Source organism: Martes martes (assembly GCF_963455335.1).
Source record: "Martes martes genome assembly, chromosome: 18".
NCBI classification, from domain to species: domain Eukaryota; kingdom Metazoa; phylum Chordata; class Mammalia; order Carnivora; family Mustelidae; genus Martes; species Martes martes.
In genome coordinates, this window is record NC_137906.1 from 38,559,949 (window position 1) to 38,573,788 (window position 13,840).

General features: G+C 48.6%; 1 protein-coding gene across 4 annotated transcripts; it reads right to left on the minus strand.

Moving 5' to 3' along the window:
• Positions 1 to 281: 281 nt before the first annotated feature.
• Positions 282 to 11,131, minus strand: ZNF75A (zinc finger protein 75A). Of its 4 annotated transcripts, none has more exons than XM_080830323.1 (9): positions 11,056 to 11,131; positions 9,195 to 9,349; positions 8,742 to 8,895; positions 7,930 to 8,022; positions 7,342 to 7,468; positions 6,288 to 6,379; positions 5,877 to 6,003; positions 3,648 to 3,758; positions 282 to 3,464 (listed from the first exon to the last, which is right to left on the minus strand). In XM_080830323.1, exons 4-9 carry the CDS (start codon positions 7,960 to 7,962, stop codon positions 2,869 to 2,871), a joined length of 1,086 nt encoding a protein of 361 aa, XP_080686449.1. In that variant the 5' UTR covers positions 7,963 to 8,022; positions 8,742 to 8,895; positions 9,195 to 9,349; positions 11,056 to 11,131; the 3' UTR covers positions 282 to 2,868. The 4 variants fall into 4 exon arrangements, with proteins under 4 accessions (XP_080686449.1, XP_080686448.1, XP_080686450.1 ...); XM_080830322.1 differs by lacking the exon at positions 11,056 to 11,131 and adding an exon at positions 10,850 to 10,979; XM_080830324.1 differs by lacking the exon at positions 11,056 to 11,131 and adding an exon at positions 10,850 to 10,976 and having other exon boundaries at positions 5,877 to 5,961.
• Positions 11,132 to 13,840: the final 2,709 nt, after the last annotated feature.

Genomic DNA, 13,840 nt, shown 5'->3' on the forward strand with positions numbered 1-13,840 from the left:
AAGTCAATCAGAGAAAGATAATTATCATATAACCTCCCTGATAGGAAGAATTTGAGAGGCAACATGGGGTGTCTGGGTGGTAGGAAAAAATGAAACAAGATGGGATCGGGAGGGAGACAAACCATAAGAGATTCTTAATCTCACAAAACAAACTGAGGGTTGCTGTGGGGAAGGGGGAAGGGAGAGGGTGGTTGGGTTATGGACACTGGGGAGGGTATGTGCTATGGTGAGTGCTGTGAAATGTGCCTGATGATTCACAGACCTGCACCCCTGGGGCTAATAATACATTATATGTTAATTAAAAAAAAAAAAAAAAGAACAGCTGTCTCAATGTAGACAGGCCAGGTTACGCTGCGGAAACACACGGCACCGACATCTCTGTAGTTCAACAGAAGTTTATTTCTTTCCTGTTAAGTCCGTCACAGGTCTGGGGGACTCTCCAGGACAACTGCTCTCCACGTGGGGGACTCAGCACTCCAGACTACTCTGACCTTGCGGCCCCTGTTTCTGTAGAAAGGACACTACAGAGTTTTGCACCAACAAAGAAGGGCTTCAGCCCAGAAGTGGGGCTTCCGCTCACGACCCATTACCCGCAACCCTCTCATGGCCCTAACTGCAAGAGGCAGCGAACTATCACCGCACTTCTCCACACTCGGCACTAGGAAACAAGTCCCGCGAGGGCATATCTTTGGCTCTTTTGTCACTACTGCATTCCCAGTCTAGACCAAAGAGTGCCTGGGCACCCAAGAGGCCCCCGTGAGACCGAACGAAGGTAGCACCAGGAAGATGTCCGCACGTGGCCTGGGATGAGACAGGGTCCCCAGAGCCCGAGGACGAGGCGGCAGGTACCAGCCATGCAGACGAGAGCTTCCGAGCTGCCTGCGCCTAAGGAGTAAGACTTGGCGTAGTTCATCTTGGGCAAGAAAACAAAATCCTGCCGAGAGCACCGGACCCACAGCTCAGGCGACTTACACCGTAACGTACTGGAGCCAAGGACCAAACCAACGGAGCATAATCACCACCAGCCGTGCTCGACTCCTCAAAGGAGCTGAAAACAGCCATAAACACAACTGCTTCCTCCCTGCGGTCAGTCTGTCCAGCACATCACTGGGGAGCAGGGGAAAGGGAAGCCAATGCACACCGATCGAGCATCTCCCACGGGCCCGGCTGCAAGGGGCTCTTCTTCCACCAATCCCTCTAAATCCCTAGAATAGCCCTGAGTTGAAACCCCTTCCTCTCTTTCACAGAACACACGGAGAACCAATCAAGGTTTGGTTCTGGGAACCAATCAAGCCACGAGAATGTTTCAGAACTTAGAAGTAGATACAGCACGATGTCATTCAGCGCAGCCCTGCAGGGAGAAAGTGCACATCCCGCTCATCCCGCCTTCAGGCCTCCCCGATGCAGCCAGCTGACAGCCAGCGGACCCACGAGCAACAGGGTCTTGAACAAGTCCCTGCTTCGGGAGCCTTAACCTCATTGTTTGTAAGGTATTCGGGAGCTCATTTAACCCCCTTCCTGACACCACCTAAAAGCTCTAACAGGAACACATGGGAGTCTCTGCTTAGACAGTCAGAAGATGCACAGCCCACAGAGTTCAGCCATCTACCGCTCACCCCCGAAGGCTGCTGTTACATGCTGTGTACAAAACAGACACAGGGAGACCCTGCCGGCTTAATATCGGTTTACAGTGTAAGACAACCAACATGCATGCAGATTCACCCCTCCTTGTCCACCACTCAGCACCAATTCCCAAACCTTTCCTTCTGGGAACCCAACCTTCTGCCACGCCCAGTGAACCACATCCTGCCTGCAGCACACACTCCAGTTTTGAAACAACCCTCTTTGTTCTTATAAACAAAAACCAAATAGCCAATGAACAAAAACCTGATTTGATTGAACTTCCATAAATTTCTGTTTAGACCCCAGGTGCTAATATTTATGGTTGACATCGTGAGGGGGAAAAAGTGTCTAGTTTATTACAATCTTCTTTACATATAATATATAATCCATGGCTAAAAATTCCAACCCGTTTCCATATGATCTTGGCATTTTCCTCTATCAAACACCACCAATCAGAGGTGTAAGTCAGTGCACTATTACTTCTTCTGGAAGATTCCCTAGTGGTGAAGTAAATAGCATATCATCATAGTAAAAATGGTCCTAAAAGGATTCAAGAACTAAAATGTTCAAGAAGGAACTCAAATGATATCCAATGTGGGAAACAGTGTCCAATGATAAAGGAGAGGAAGAAAATCCAATTTGGTTCCTGGAAAACTCGATAACAGAATTTTTTTGCCCCACAGGACTCTTGAAATTGGTAAGCTTAATAACACAAAGGCAATGGTATCCAATTAAACATGCAGGTTATTCTTTCTTGTTTTGGAAGCCCATGCTACAAATGTTTCCATCATGTGTTTAAAGTAGCTGGGAGATCAATGTAAAACCAACAACACGATGATCACAGGAGACTGATTAATTCATGGGTATATTTGCTATTTGAAGATGAATTTGCTAATTGCCAGGAACAATCATGAAATAATACATTCTGTACTCAGAATGTTCTCTGAATACCTTTCTTGTTAGGAATTCCCTGATTTATCAGTAAAAATGTAATTAGTACAACTAACATGTCCCCTGCAGAGTCTACCTTGATTCATTTCTGAGAAACATGTTTTTATCACCAAATTCTCCGTTGATGAATTATTCATGCTTTATAACTTTGTGTTTTTCATAAACCTCAGGGCTAAGCTCTACTTGGTGAATTTCTTCAGACTAAGGACGCTGGGTAGGCTTCCTTCTGTTCAGTGGTAGTATTTCTGGTACGCAGGAAGGCTGGAATTCCTGCTAAACTTTCTCGTGCTTATGCTACATGTGGGTTCTCCGGTGTTTACTAAGGTGGGAATTCTGACTGAATTTCTTTCCACATACATAACACATAAAAGGTTTCTCTCCAGTGTGAGTTCTTTGGTGTGTACGGAGATTTGAATTTTGACTGAAGCTTTTCCCACACCAAGAACATTTATACGGTTTTATTCCTTGGTGTATTGTTATGTGTTTATTAAGATCTGATTTCCCTCTAAAGCTCTTACCACAATGTTGACATTTATACGGCTTCACTTCGGTGTGAATTTTTTTGTGTTTAGTAAGATCAGAGGTAAGTCTGAAGTTCTTCCTACACTCCTGGCATGTAAAAGGCTTCTCTACTGCACGAGCTTTCTTGTGAAGATCCATAAGTCTCTGCAGCTCTTCTTCCCAGATTGAAAGCTCCTTTGTCTGATTAACCGGAAACTCTTGATGCCACTTCCCCATCCTATGTGCATCACCATGATTTTCTTTGCCTGTTGTTTTCTGGGGAACTTTCACTCGGGTCTTTTTTGATACGATGTCTCCTGGCGCTTGTATTTCTAAGTCAGAAAGACATACAGGCTGATGATTTTCAGTGTCAGTTTTGACCTTTAACCCTGTGAGAATAAACATAACAATCAGTCAACTGTATGGCAAAGCAAAACTATAGGAATGGAGAGAAAAATCTAATGGTTACTGACTTACAAAATACAGATAAGCAGAATTTTAAATTTCAAATGTTAAATCCTTGTGAAGGTTGCTATCAAGGCACATTTGTTCTCTTCCCACGGTATACTTACCTGAAGGCAGCTCCCCAGAACTGTTCTTGAGCTCCAAGGGCCCTTGAACCCATGGCTCTTCCCCTTGCTCTAGACAGGAGATCACTTTGGGTTTGGGGAGCACAAATAATGCTGTGAAATGGAAAAAAGGACATCAAGGACTGGGAACCCAACTAGCCACTCAATAATTGTCCACCAACTCCACAGTATTTCAGTAAAAGCAAAGGACAGTTTACAGTGCATTACCCGAATGGTCAGATGGGTAGACTCTACTATCTGGTTTTAGGTTTATATTATACTGCACTTCTGGGTGGATACACAAAGTGGAGAGTGAAAATAAACCTACGCTGGACGCATGGAGAGGATAAAGGGCGTGGGAATCTATCTACAGTGCCCTGCCACCAAGATTACCCTATATTCAAACAAGGCTGAACCAAACCCCAGGGTCTATAAGAAATACAGGTTAGCCCTATTCGTTCCTTAGGATTAGCCCAAGTCTAGCTGAGCAAGGTGAACATCAGTGGGCTGCACGTAGTATGCACTAGTGGTTCCTGTCATGGTAACAGTAACTTTGTATTTAGCTCTTTTTTTTAAAGAATATATTTATTTATTTTTACAGAGAGAGTGAACAGACAGGTGCACAAGTGCACAAACAGGGAGAGGGAAAAAGGAAGAGAAGCTGGAATCAGACTCCCCTCGGGGTGTGGGGCCCGACACAGGGTTCAATCAAATGGCCCATAGGATTGTGACCTGAGCTGAAATCAACAGTCAAAGGTTTAACCAACTGAGCCATGCAGGGATCCCTGCTTTTTACTTAGCTCTTGTGCACCACATACTGGATTAGGAAAGATTCCCCCCACTCCTATAGCTCACTGGTTCTTGTCCAGATGGAAAAAACATACCAGAATTCCTTAAAGAAACTTTTCTAAATATATACCACCAAGCTGAGGAAGTACTCATCACTCAGTCATTCAATCAGTATGTACTGACTGGATATAATGTGCCAGGAACGCTCTTTGAGCTAACGATATAGTTAGTGGTAACTAAGCCAAAGCACCCTGATATTAGAAAAAAAATTTTTTTTTAGGATTTTTATTTGACAAAAAGAGAGAGAGCACACAAGCAGCGGGAGCTATAGGCAGAGGCACAGGGAGAAGCAGGCTCCTCGATGAGCAGGGAGCCCAATGCAGGGTTCAATCCCAAGACCCTGAGATCATGACCTGAACTGAAGGCAGACGCTTAACCGACTGAACCATCCAGGCGTCCCTAAAGCGCCCTGATCTTACGGGAGTTCGCTCAACAGTGATAAATAAACGAAGTTGTCAGCACACAGTAAATATTTTATAGAAAACGAAAGCAGGACAACTCAGCATTTTAAGATTCTGCTTCCCTGAAGCTTCTTTAGATGACGTAGTAGGGAAGGCCTCTCTGAAAAACTGGTATTGCAGCAGGAATGCAGAAGTGAGTTTTGCCATGTGGCAGAAAAGTGCGCCAGGCAGAGGAAAGGGGAAAGTAGAAACGACCACAGCAATTTCAAGAAACAGACCAGTGAGGCTCAAGAGGACTGAGCAAGGGCACAAGTGGCAGCAGGTGAGGGCAGGGCGGGGAGTGGGGTCAGATCCTGGAGGACCTGAAGCACTTCAGTAAGGTGTGGGTTTTATTCAGAACGTGGCGAGAATTCACCATAAGGTATACAACGGGAAATGTCATGATTTGACCAGGTTTTTCAAAGATTCCGGCTGCTGTGTGGAAAAGAGTGTGGGACGGCAAGAGGCAGGGGCACCAGTCAGAAAGTGCCCAGGTCAGGCTGGTTCCACATGCCGCCGGCTTAAGCCGGGACGCTACCAGCCCCGGGAGATGAGGCGCGGCTGCGCTCGGGCCACACTGTGATGGAGCCTGAAGGACAGTGATGCCTTAACACGCGGCGTGAGGGCGGGATCACAGGAAAGGATGACCGCGTGTTCCTTCCTCGTAGCTGCTGGGTGAACGCTCTTGACTGACAAGAGAGATACATGAAAACAGATTTGGGGAAGGAGAAAAAGTAAATCAAGACATCCACACAGCACATGGAGTGTGCACCTGGACAAAGCTAACCAAGGGACCTGGATACGCCTTTCCCTTTCCACACACCATCTAGTTGAGAAACAACCCGTTATGGGAACACAGCCTCTCAGAGGAGCACATTCCCAGCAAGCGGAGAACGTGACAGATTACTCAACTTCTACCCAATGGGAGAGGGAGGGTCTTTACCTAGAGAGATGACAGTCTCATAGTTTTCCCGCATTACATCACTGTAGAGGGCCTTCTGAGTGGGATCCAGTAACTCCCATTCCTCCTGGGAAAAATACATGGCCACTTCTTCAAATGTCAACAAGCTCTAAAGAAGACAATGGGCTTCAGCTCAGTACTTGCACTACAGAAGCAGCCCTACCGCCTGGCCCATGGTCGACCTGGGCACTCAGGAATTAATAGCACATTCTTTTTTTTTTTTTTTTTTAAAGTAAGAAAGCAACAAAGGAAAAAACCAAGGGATCATCAACAGCCTAGGAGGTGCCCAGTTTCCCAGGGAGAATCCTGGGGCTAATATGCCTGTGAGCTGGGCAGTGTGTGTCCTGGGCAGCAGGAAAAGACAGCCCTTAACGGCTGGATTGCACAGCTCACCTGGGACTCAGGCAACACGAGCTCAGGTGCCACTGTCCAGTCTTTGGTGTCTGTCTTCTCAGAAGAGGCTAGGACGTGGTGGACAGGGACAGCTGTGGGTAGAAAAGAACCAGCAAAAATTTCTTGCGCTTTTGTCTATGAACATCCTTACCTCATTTCTAAACTATAGAAGATCCTATTTCCTTTAGTACATATGGGACATAGTCACAAATGTTAAGTGATACCAACTGGTGGCCTTGTCACAGTACACAAGAATCGAGCACGTAATCACCCCTAAAGCAATTCCCCAGTTTACTGTCTTCAGTTTTCATACAGTCAATAAAAGGAAATCTTACTTTTTCTTATGTAAAATGTTTTGAGTCAGGCAAAAATTAGAGGTGTTTAAAAATGTAGAACTCAGGCTCAATGTGCCAGCAATAGAAACGGAAAGGTAGAAGTTAGTTTGGTGAGTTCAAGCAACAGAAAAATCATTGTGGATAAAGACAACTGAACAAAAACACCAATGGAAAGATGAGGGCAGGAAGGTGAGTAGCAGCCAGATCTTACAGGCTCCTGGGTACCTTGGTAAGGAACATGGATGTGTGAGAAGACGTCCAAAGATTTACAGCACAGAAATTTCATGATTTGATGAGGACTTTAAAACAGTAAAGGACGAGACATGACTGCACTCTGCCTGCACTATGAAGGTGTAGCCAAATAGAGAGTGATGCATTGCTAGTGGGTTGTGATGGCAAGATTATGGCTAAGGATGACTCTATTTTTCTGCTGTTACGTTTTGAATAAATGATGGTAACTTGTATGGGGATGGGAATGGTAAAAAAAGAACAGATTTGGAGGAAGGAAGGGATCAAGAATTTTAGGACAGGGAATGACCTTGTGCACTTGGACAAAACGCCCCAGGTGAGCTGGATATACCTTTCCCGTGTCCAGACACCATCTAGATGAAAAACAACCCGTTATGGGAACACAGCTTCTCAGAGGAGCACATTCCCAGCAAGCAGAGAACATGACAGATTACTCAACTTCTACCCAATGGGAGAGGGAGGGTCTTTACCTAGAGAGATGACAGTCTCATAGTTTTCCCGCATTACATCACTGTAGAGGGCCTTCTGAGTGGGATCCAGTAACTCCCATTCCTCCTGGGAAAAATACATGGCCACTTCTTCAAATGTCAACAAGCTCTAAAGAAGACAATGGGCTTCAGCTCAGTACTTGCACTACAGAAGCAGCCCTACCGCCTGGCCCATGGTTGACCTGGGCACTCAAGGAATTAATAGTCACTTCCCCCTATTTTAAAGGATTTTTAAAATATTTATTTGACAGAGATTGAGAGATAGCAAAAAAGAGCATCAGCAGGGGGTGGAAATGGAAAGGGTGAAGCACAGGGGCCCCAACTCTAGGACCTGGGGATCATGACCTGAGCCAAAGGCAAACACCCAACCAACTGAGCCGCTGAGGTGCCCCACTTTTTTTTTTTTTTTAAGTGAGAAGGCAAAAAGGAAAACCAAGTGATCATCAACAGCCTAGGAGGTGCACAGTCCCCCAGGGAGAATCCTGGGGCTAATATGCCTGTGAGCTGCGCAGTGTGTGTCCTGGGCAGCAGGGGAAAGGCAGCCCTCAACAGCTGGATCGCACAGCTCACCTGGGACTCAGGCAAGACGAGCTCAGGTGCCATTGTCCAGTCTTTGGTGTCTGTCTTCTCAGAAAAAGCCTAGGATCTGGTGAACAGGCACAGCTGTGGACAGAAAAGAGCCAGAGGAAATTTCTCTCACTTTTATGAACACTCTAACCCTATTTCTAAAATACAGAGAATACCGATCTTTTCATCAGAGACAGGATACATTTGCTACTGTGTATGGTGTCTTAAAGTAGCCTTCTCATTGCAAATAAGAGCCAAATTATCAACTGACACCTAGAATAGTCCCTCTGTTTTTCAGGAATGACTTACTGAAAGAAAAACCCTTTTTAGTTTCCTCTCATGAAATAAATGGTTCTCAATCAAGCAAAAGTCATACATATTTAAAAATGAAATACTCAGGGAACCCACTGTACAATAAAAGATAAGATCTTTTATCATTATTTTTTTCCTGATACACAGTTCTATTCATATTCTGTTACTGATAACCCATTTCTGATCTCAATTTCTTCTGTACTTTATGAGAATGAGATGGCTCCTATTCTCTTTAGTTTGCTAAAGGAGAGCTCACGGTGTTATTATCGGAGTTCAGTGGTAGAAATACGGCTGTATCATAGGTCAACGTCCACTTCGTCCACAACTGGTCTACTCTATCGACACCTGGGAACCACTATAACTGTTTATATGTCTATTTATAGATCTGCAGTTCTCAACTCATAGAAAACACAACATTCTGATTACAAAAATTCTTATCAGTTCCTAGGAATTAGTAATTATCATGTCCCGCCCTGTCTCACAGACAGGCTCAGTTTCCTTACGAGAATTCTAGCTCAGTTGTTCTCGCAGCCCCTGGTGTATACTCCAAAATTCATTATGGGACACGTCCACTGGCAGTGACAAGCCTTTGTCTTGAAGCCTATGACATCTCCAGTTTGAAGAACACGGTCTCTTTCCCAAGCTCCCGACTGTACCCTACAAATAAATAATCACCTATTATGAGAAAACTTATGTTTGGTTAGGGGGTAAGTGGTAGAAAAAGGAAAAAAGCTGAGTACAGATGGCAGGAAGCATGAAACACTAAAAACACTGACTGAAAGATGAACGGAGATACTGGACCACCAATTTGCCACAAGGTATTAACCACAAAATGTGGGGAAATTACCGTAACAAAAAAAAGTTGTGGCAACTGCTAGCTCTGACACAGTGGCTCCCACCCACCAGCATGCAGCAAAGCACAGACAAACAGGGTTGCATAGACTACGTATACTCACGCTGTCTTGACAGGCTTTCTCCTTGACTTAGAAACCTCCTTAACTCGTTTCCTGTTTTCCACTTTTCTAGTTTTCACCCATTACCACCTTTGATGGCAACTGAGACCATGTATTGTCTGGAATATACTTAAGTAAAGGATCTTCTTCCTAAAACCCTGAGAACAGGAAAAAATGGTGCGCATCAGTAAGAAAGGGACATGAACTTTACTATCCACAACTCCTAACTGGAGAAAAATGAATAGAAAAAAATGCCTTCCTTTCCTTTCTTTTTTTTTTTTTTTTTAAGATTTTTCTTATTTGAGTAAGAGAGAGAAAAAGCAAGCAGGGGGAAGGACAGAGGAAGCAGCATACACTCTGACAAAAATGGAGCCTGACACGGGGCTCCATCTCAGAACCCCCAGATCACAACCTGAGCCAAATGCTGCCACATAACCCACTGAGCCACTGAGGTGCACCTCCTTTCCTTTTAAAGAATCCACTGCCAGACCCTTCCTTTTTCTATTATCCACTTGAAATAATGCACAGCTCATTGATAGACAAATACCCACCGAGGACTTGGCCTTTGCAAAAGTAATGATTCAAGAAAGGTCAGCAGTGAGAACATTTACACCCTCTGGCTGCAAGAGACATGCGGATTCTCCAAAGACTTCACTGTTGTGCTTCCCACCCCAGCTACCCCACGCCAAGGGAGGATCGGGGGAATATTCTGAGTTCCTCTTAAATGTCAATGTGTCATCCCAGTTTTCCGTCTCTAGCAAGGGGGTCCAACTTCTCTGACCCTTCATCCTCTTGTGAAGATGAAGCCCTCAGTGCGTGGAACATTCCAGATTCTCCTTTCCACTCTACAGATACTGGCAGGACAGCTAGGACACAGAAGTGACACCAGAGGAGGAGGAAAGTAATGAGGGAAAAAGCAGTCCTATTCTAAGACAGCAAACCCGGATTCAGTAACTAGATGCTCCACACTCTTGTTTGACACTTCCCTGCAACCAGCATCAAGGGCACCGTGCACAAGATCCAGTCCTGCGTTTTTAAACCTCTTTCCTTCACCCACAAAAATCACAGCTGACCTTGGCTTACAAAACGCTTATCCAAAGGCCAAGCCGCAAAGGACGAGAGCAGGGGAGTTGGTGCTGCTGACGGTGACCCTTCGGCCCACCTTTCCCTTTCTTCGACGCTCATTTAGACCTCGAGGCGAGACTGAGCCGAGTCCCGGGACCTCGCCTTCCCTGGCCTGAGGCCGCACGAACGGCTCCCAACGTCGGCCAGGACGCCACGGTATTCTCAAATGGCCGGCGGCCGGCCGCCCGGCCGGCTCAGGGGGCACCCGGACGCTTGTCGCGCTTCGGCACCGGCAGAGGCTGACATCTTCGAGGCTGCACCGCCCGGGTCCCCGGCCCGCGGAAACTCCGGCCAGCGATTCGGGAAGCTGGCCGCCGCGGCCCCGACGCCGTCTCCGCAAAGGCGGACAACAGGATGGTCTCCGGAGCCCGACGGCGGGGCTCGCCGAAACGGTCCGGCCGTCAGCCTGCGGCCGCTCAGCCCCCAACCACCGCCGCCCACGGACAATGGCTGCCTCGCTTCCGCCACCGCGCACCGGCCGGGGCTCCTCGGGAGCTCCAGGGCCCACGCCGCTCCCCCTGCCACCCGCTCACCTGCAGGCCTCCGCCCTCGCCCCGCGCTGGCCCAGGCGGGATCCGCCACGCGCACGACCCGCCTCAGTACCGGCTGTCAGGCCCGCGTCCCCGCCCGGGTCCCATCCGACACCGCGCCCCGGCCGGAAGCGGACTGACGCCCTTCCGGGGAGGGGCTTCGAGCCGCCGCGCCGCGAGCCCCTCCCCCGCGGAGGAAACCCGCTTACCTTCCGGTGCCGCCCTGGCGGTCGGGAAGAGTTAATGCTACCGAGTGTCCGGTTCCCGGCGCGGCCTAGAGGGGCCTCCGCGCGGCTCGGCGAGCGGCTGTCGCCGCCTCGCGTCCCGCACCGGGAGGCACTGCGCGTCCGGCGTGTGCCTGCGTGGCCTTCGGGCGGCGCCGGTACTCGGAGCCCAGCCCGGCGAGGGTGGCCGCCCCTCCGCACGCGGGGCCCTCGGCCTTCCCGGGGCTTTCGTCCCGGTCAGGATCGGCGGCCCCCGAGGGCTTGTTCCCTCCTCTGGGCCGCGGGTCCCTCACAACGATCACGTTTTCCTGCTGAGGTAGGTTCCAGCCGGTGTGACGGGTTCTGTCTGTCGTGTCCTTGGCAGGGACAGGGAGCCGCGGCTCGGCCCCGGTCCCAGGAGCGACGGGCGGCGGCCCCTAGTACGGGATTTAGGTCCCCTGCAGTCTTGGCTCCCGCTCCGTGCACGATGGCATGCTCCCTGGATGATGGGAAGCCCCTTCCATCTTATGTCCCTGCAGTCTCTGCCAGAGTTCGTGAACCCTACTTCTCAGGATCCGGGCATTTCGGGTTGTCGGTGTCCCCTAATCACCAGGACTCTCCCAGCGTCAGCCTTCGCCAGGCAACAGCTTACTTATTAGGTCCGCTACGTGCAGCCAGGTTGGAGGGCACAGGGCAGAGGCTTTGCTGCAAGGAATCTGGCCAAAGGACTGGGGCACTTTCGTGACCGTCAGGAGTACGGAGGCTAGGAAGAGGGGAGGCCCAGGCTGAGCGAGTCGGGAGTCCGAGGAGGTGAAGGTTGACTTATGGTTGGGGAAATGGTAAAAGACCTTGAACCTGATCTGTCCGCTCCACGGAGTGGGGCCACATCCACGCAGAGGCAAAGCTGGGAAAGATTGGGGTGTGAGAAGATCCATCGTACGTGTTCACTAAGTGTGATCGGGTTATATTTCGAGGGAGACTTAACAGTGAGAAAAGAAGTTCTTGTAGCCCTCTCACCGGGTGCCTCGCATGGTGGTGAAGAGACTGCATTTTTAATAAAAGTGAATCCTGGAGCATCGCTGGAGACTTTTTCCCAGGGCAGTTCACCTAGAAGTAAGGTGAAGGTGGGAATGAAAATGGGAGACCAGTACCGGGCCACTATATGACTTTTGCTTTTAGGTGGAGTCCTGTTGTGCTGATCCCTTCTCGGTGAGAGCAAAGGGTTAAACATGGGAGATGAGAAGAAGCATCTGCCTAGGTCACTTGCACAGGTTTCAGAGCAGGCTCATTTCCTAGGCATCTGCGTCAGGTTGAGACTTAGTTTCTTCAGAAGCAATTCTTTCCAGGGCACAGTAGTGCTCTTAGCACTGAGATCCTCACCATCGGGCCCAAGGCTGAGCATATGCTGGGAACTTACTAAAGCGAATAAATGAAGCTCTGCCCGTGGTGCCCTTGCAGGGTACTGGCGGGTCTGATTCATAGCCTGGGTGTGGAGGTGGTTGGGGGAGGAAACGTGGGAAAAGACACCCCGTGAGAGCCAGAAGGCAGCACAAACTTGTGAACAGTGAAAGAGGCCCAGTAATGATTTTCACAGTCTGAAGTCTGTGCCAGGGTTCCTTTCCCTTGCTGTGGAGCCCACCAACATCCCACCAGACTTTCCTTTTGAAATCACATTCCCCTGCCTGGGCACTGCCTGAAAAATGATGAACGTACAGCTGGGGAACAATGACAGCAAAGACCTGCACTTTATTCTGAGATACCACACAACTGCCGTGTTGGGCTGAATGGTTTTGCCGTGTGACCGGCTGGAGTTAATAATGCTGCTCCTGACTAACCAGTTCTTTTATCTTTTTCCATGTATATTACTTATCACAAAATAATTCCCTTAATTATGGTTGCTTGATATTAGCCTGTATTTGCTCTACACTCTATTCACAATCATACTCTTTCACGATCCTCTCCATGTTTCATAATCTCTTGAGATTGGGATGTGTATGAGCGAGCAGTGTCTAGAAATGGCGAGGAAGCTGTGGCTGTGGTTGAGGATGTGCAGAGCGCATCTGGCCAGCAGGCGAGGACAGGCATTCAGAACCGGCCGAGTTTCGTTGTGAAGAACTGAGAAGCGCGGGAATTGGCTTAGTGGAGAGGAGCCGAGCTGAGACATGCACAGTAGCCTCTGTCCCCCACCAGAAACCTTGAGCTGGCTTGGGGTGGTCCCTGCCCTTCGTCTATCGGGAGGATTTCTCGTTTGCTGCAGTAACGTAGACACAGATATATTCAGTTTATGTTTAAGGTCTGTAATACAACCCCCCCACGGAGTTGGTGAGTTAAAATCCAGTGTCTCTTGCCGAAAGGCTCCTTGAGGGCAGATGCTGTGTGTTATTCACTAAATAAAAGTTGCATTAGAGCTGCTCCTGCTGCCAGGATTAAGGGGTCGGTATGGGATAGTGACTTTCACAAAGTATGCACTTGTCCACTTAGGGACTAGGTCGGACATGTGGTCAGTGTAACGATCTTGTATACATTTTGGGAGAAGGGAGCTGTGAGAGGCACAGGAGAAGAAAAGGAACTTGGCTGTGGCTGTAGGAGTTTGTGGGAAGAAGGCAACTGAAATCCCAGTCCCAAGTCTGGGAGAGGCACAGAGCAGAGGAGTGTGGGCCAGAGGGACGCGGTAGGCGGAGCCCCTCTGCAGTCAACAGGAAGCAGCTCGCTGGGTGCAGAGACCATGTGCCTGGAACGGGAGATGCCCGTGTCCCCAGTGAGGAGGCAGACGTTTCCTCGGGCCGTGGGA

Excerpts from the sequence above, each read along its gene's own strand:
- ZNF75A (XM_080830323.1), bottom strand. The coding sequence starts at position 7,962 with ATGGCACCTGAGCTCGTCTTGCCTGAGTCCCAG. Across the intron at positions 7,469-7,929 it reads TCGTCTTGCCTGAGTCCCAG|AGCTTGTTGACATTTGAAGA; the intron begins GTGAGCTGTGCG and ends TGTCTTCTTTAG. Across the intron at positions 6,004-6,287 it reads TCGTGTTGCCTGAGTCCCAG|AGCTTGTTGACATTTGAAGA; the intron begins GTGAGCTGTGCA and ends TGTCTTCTTTAG.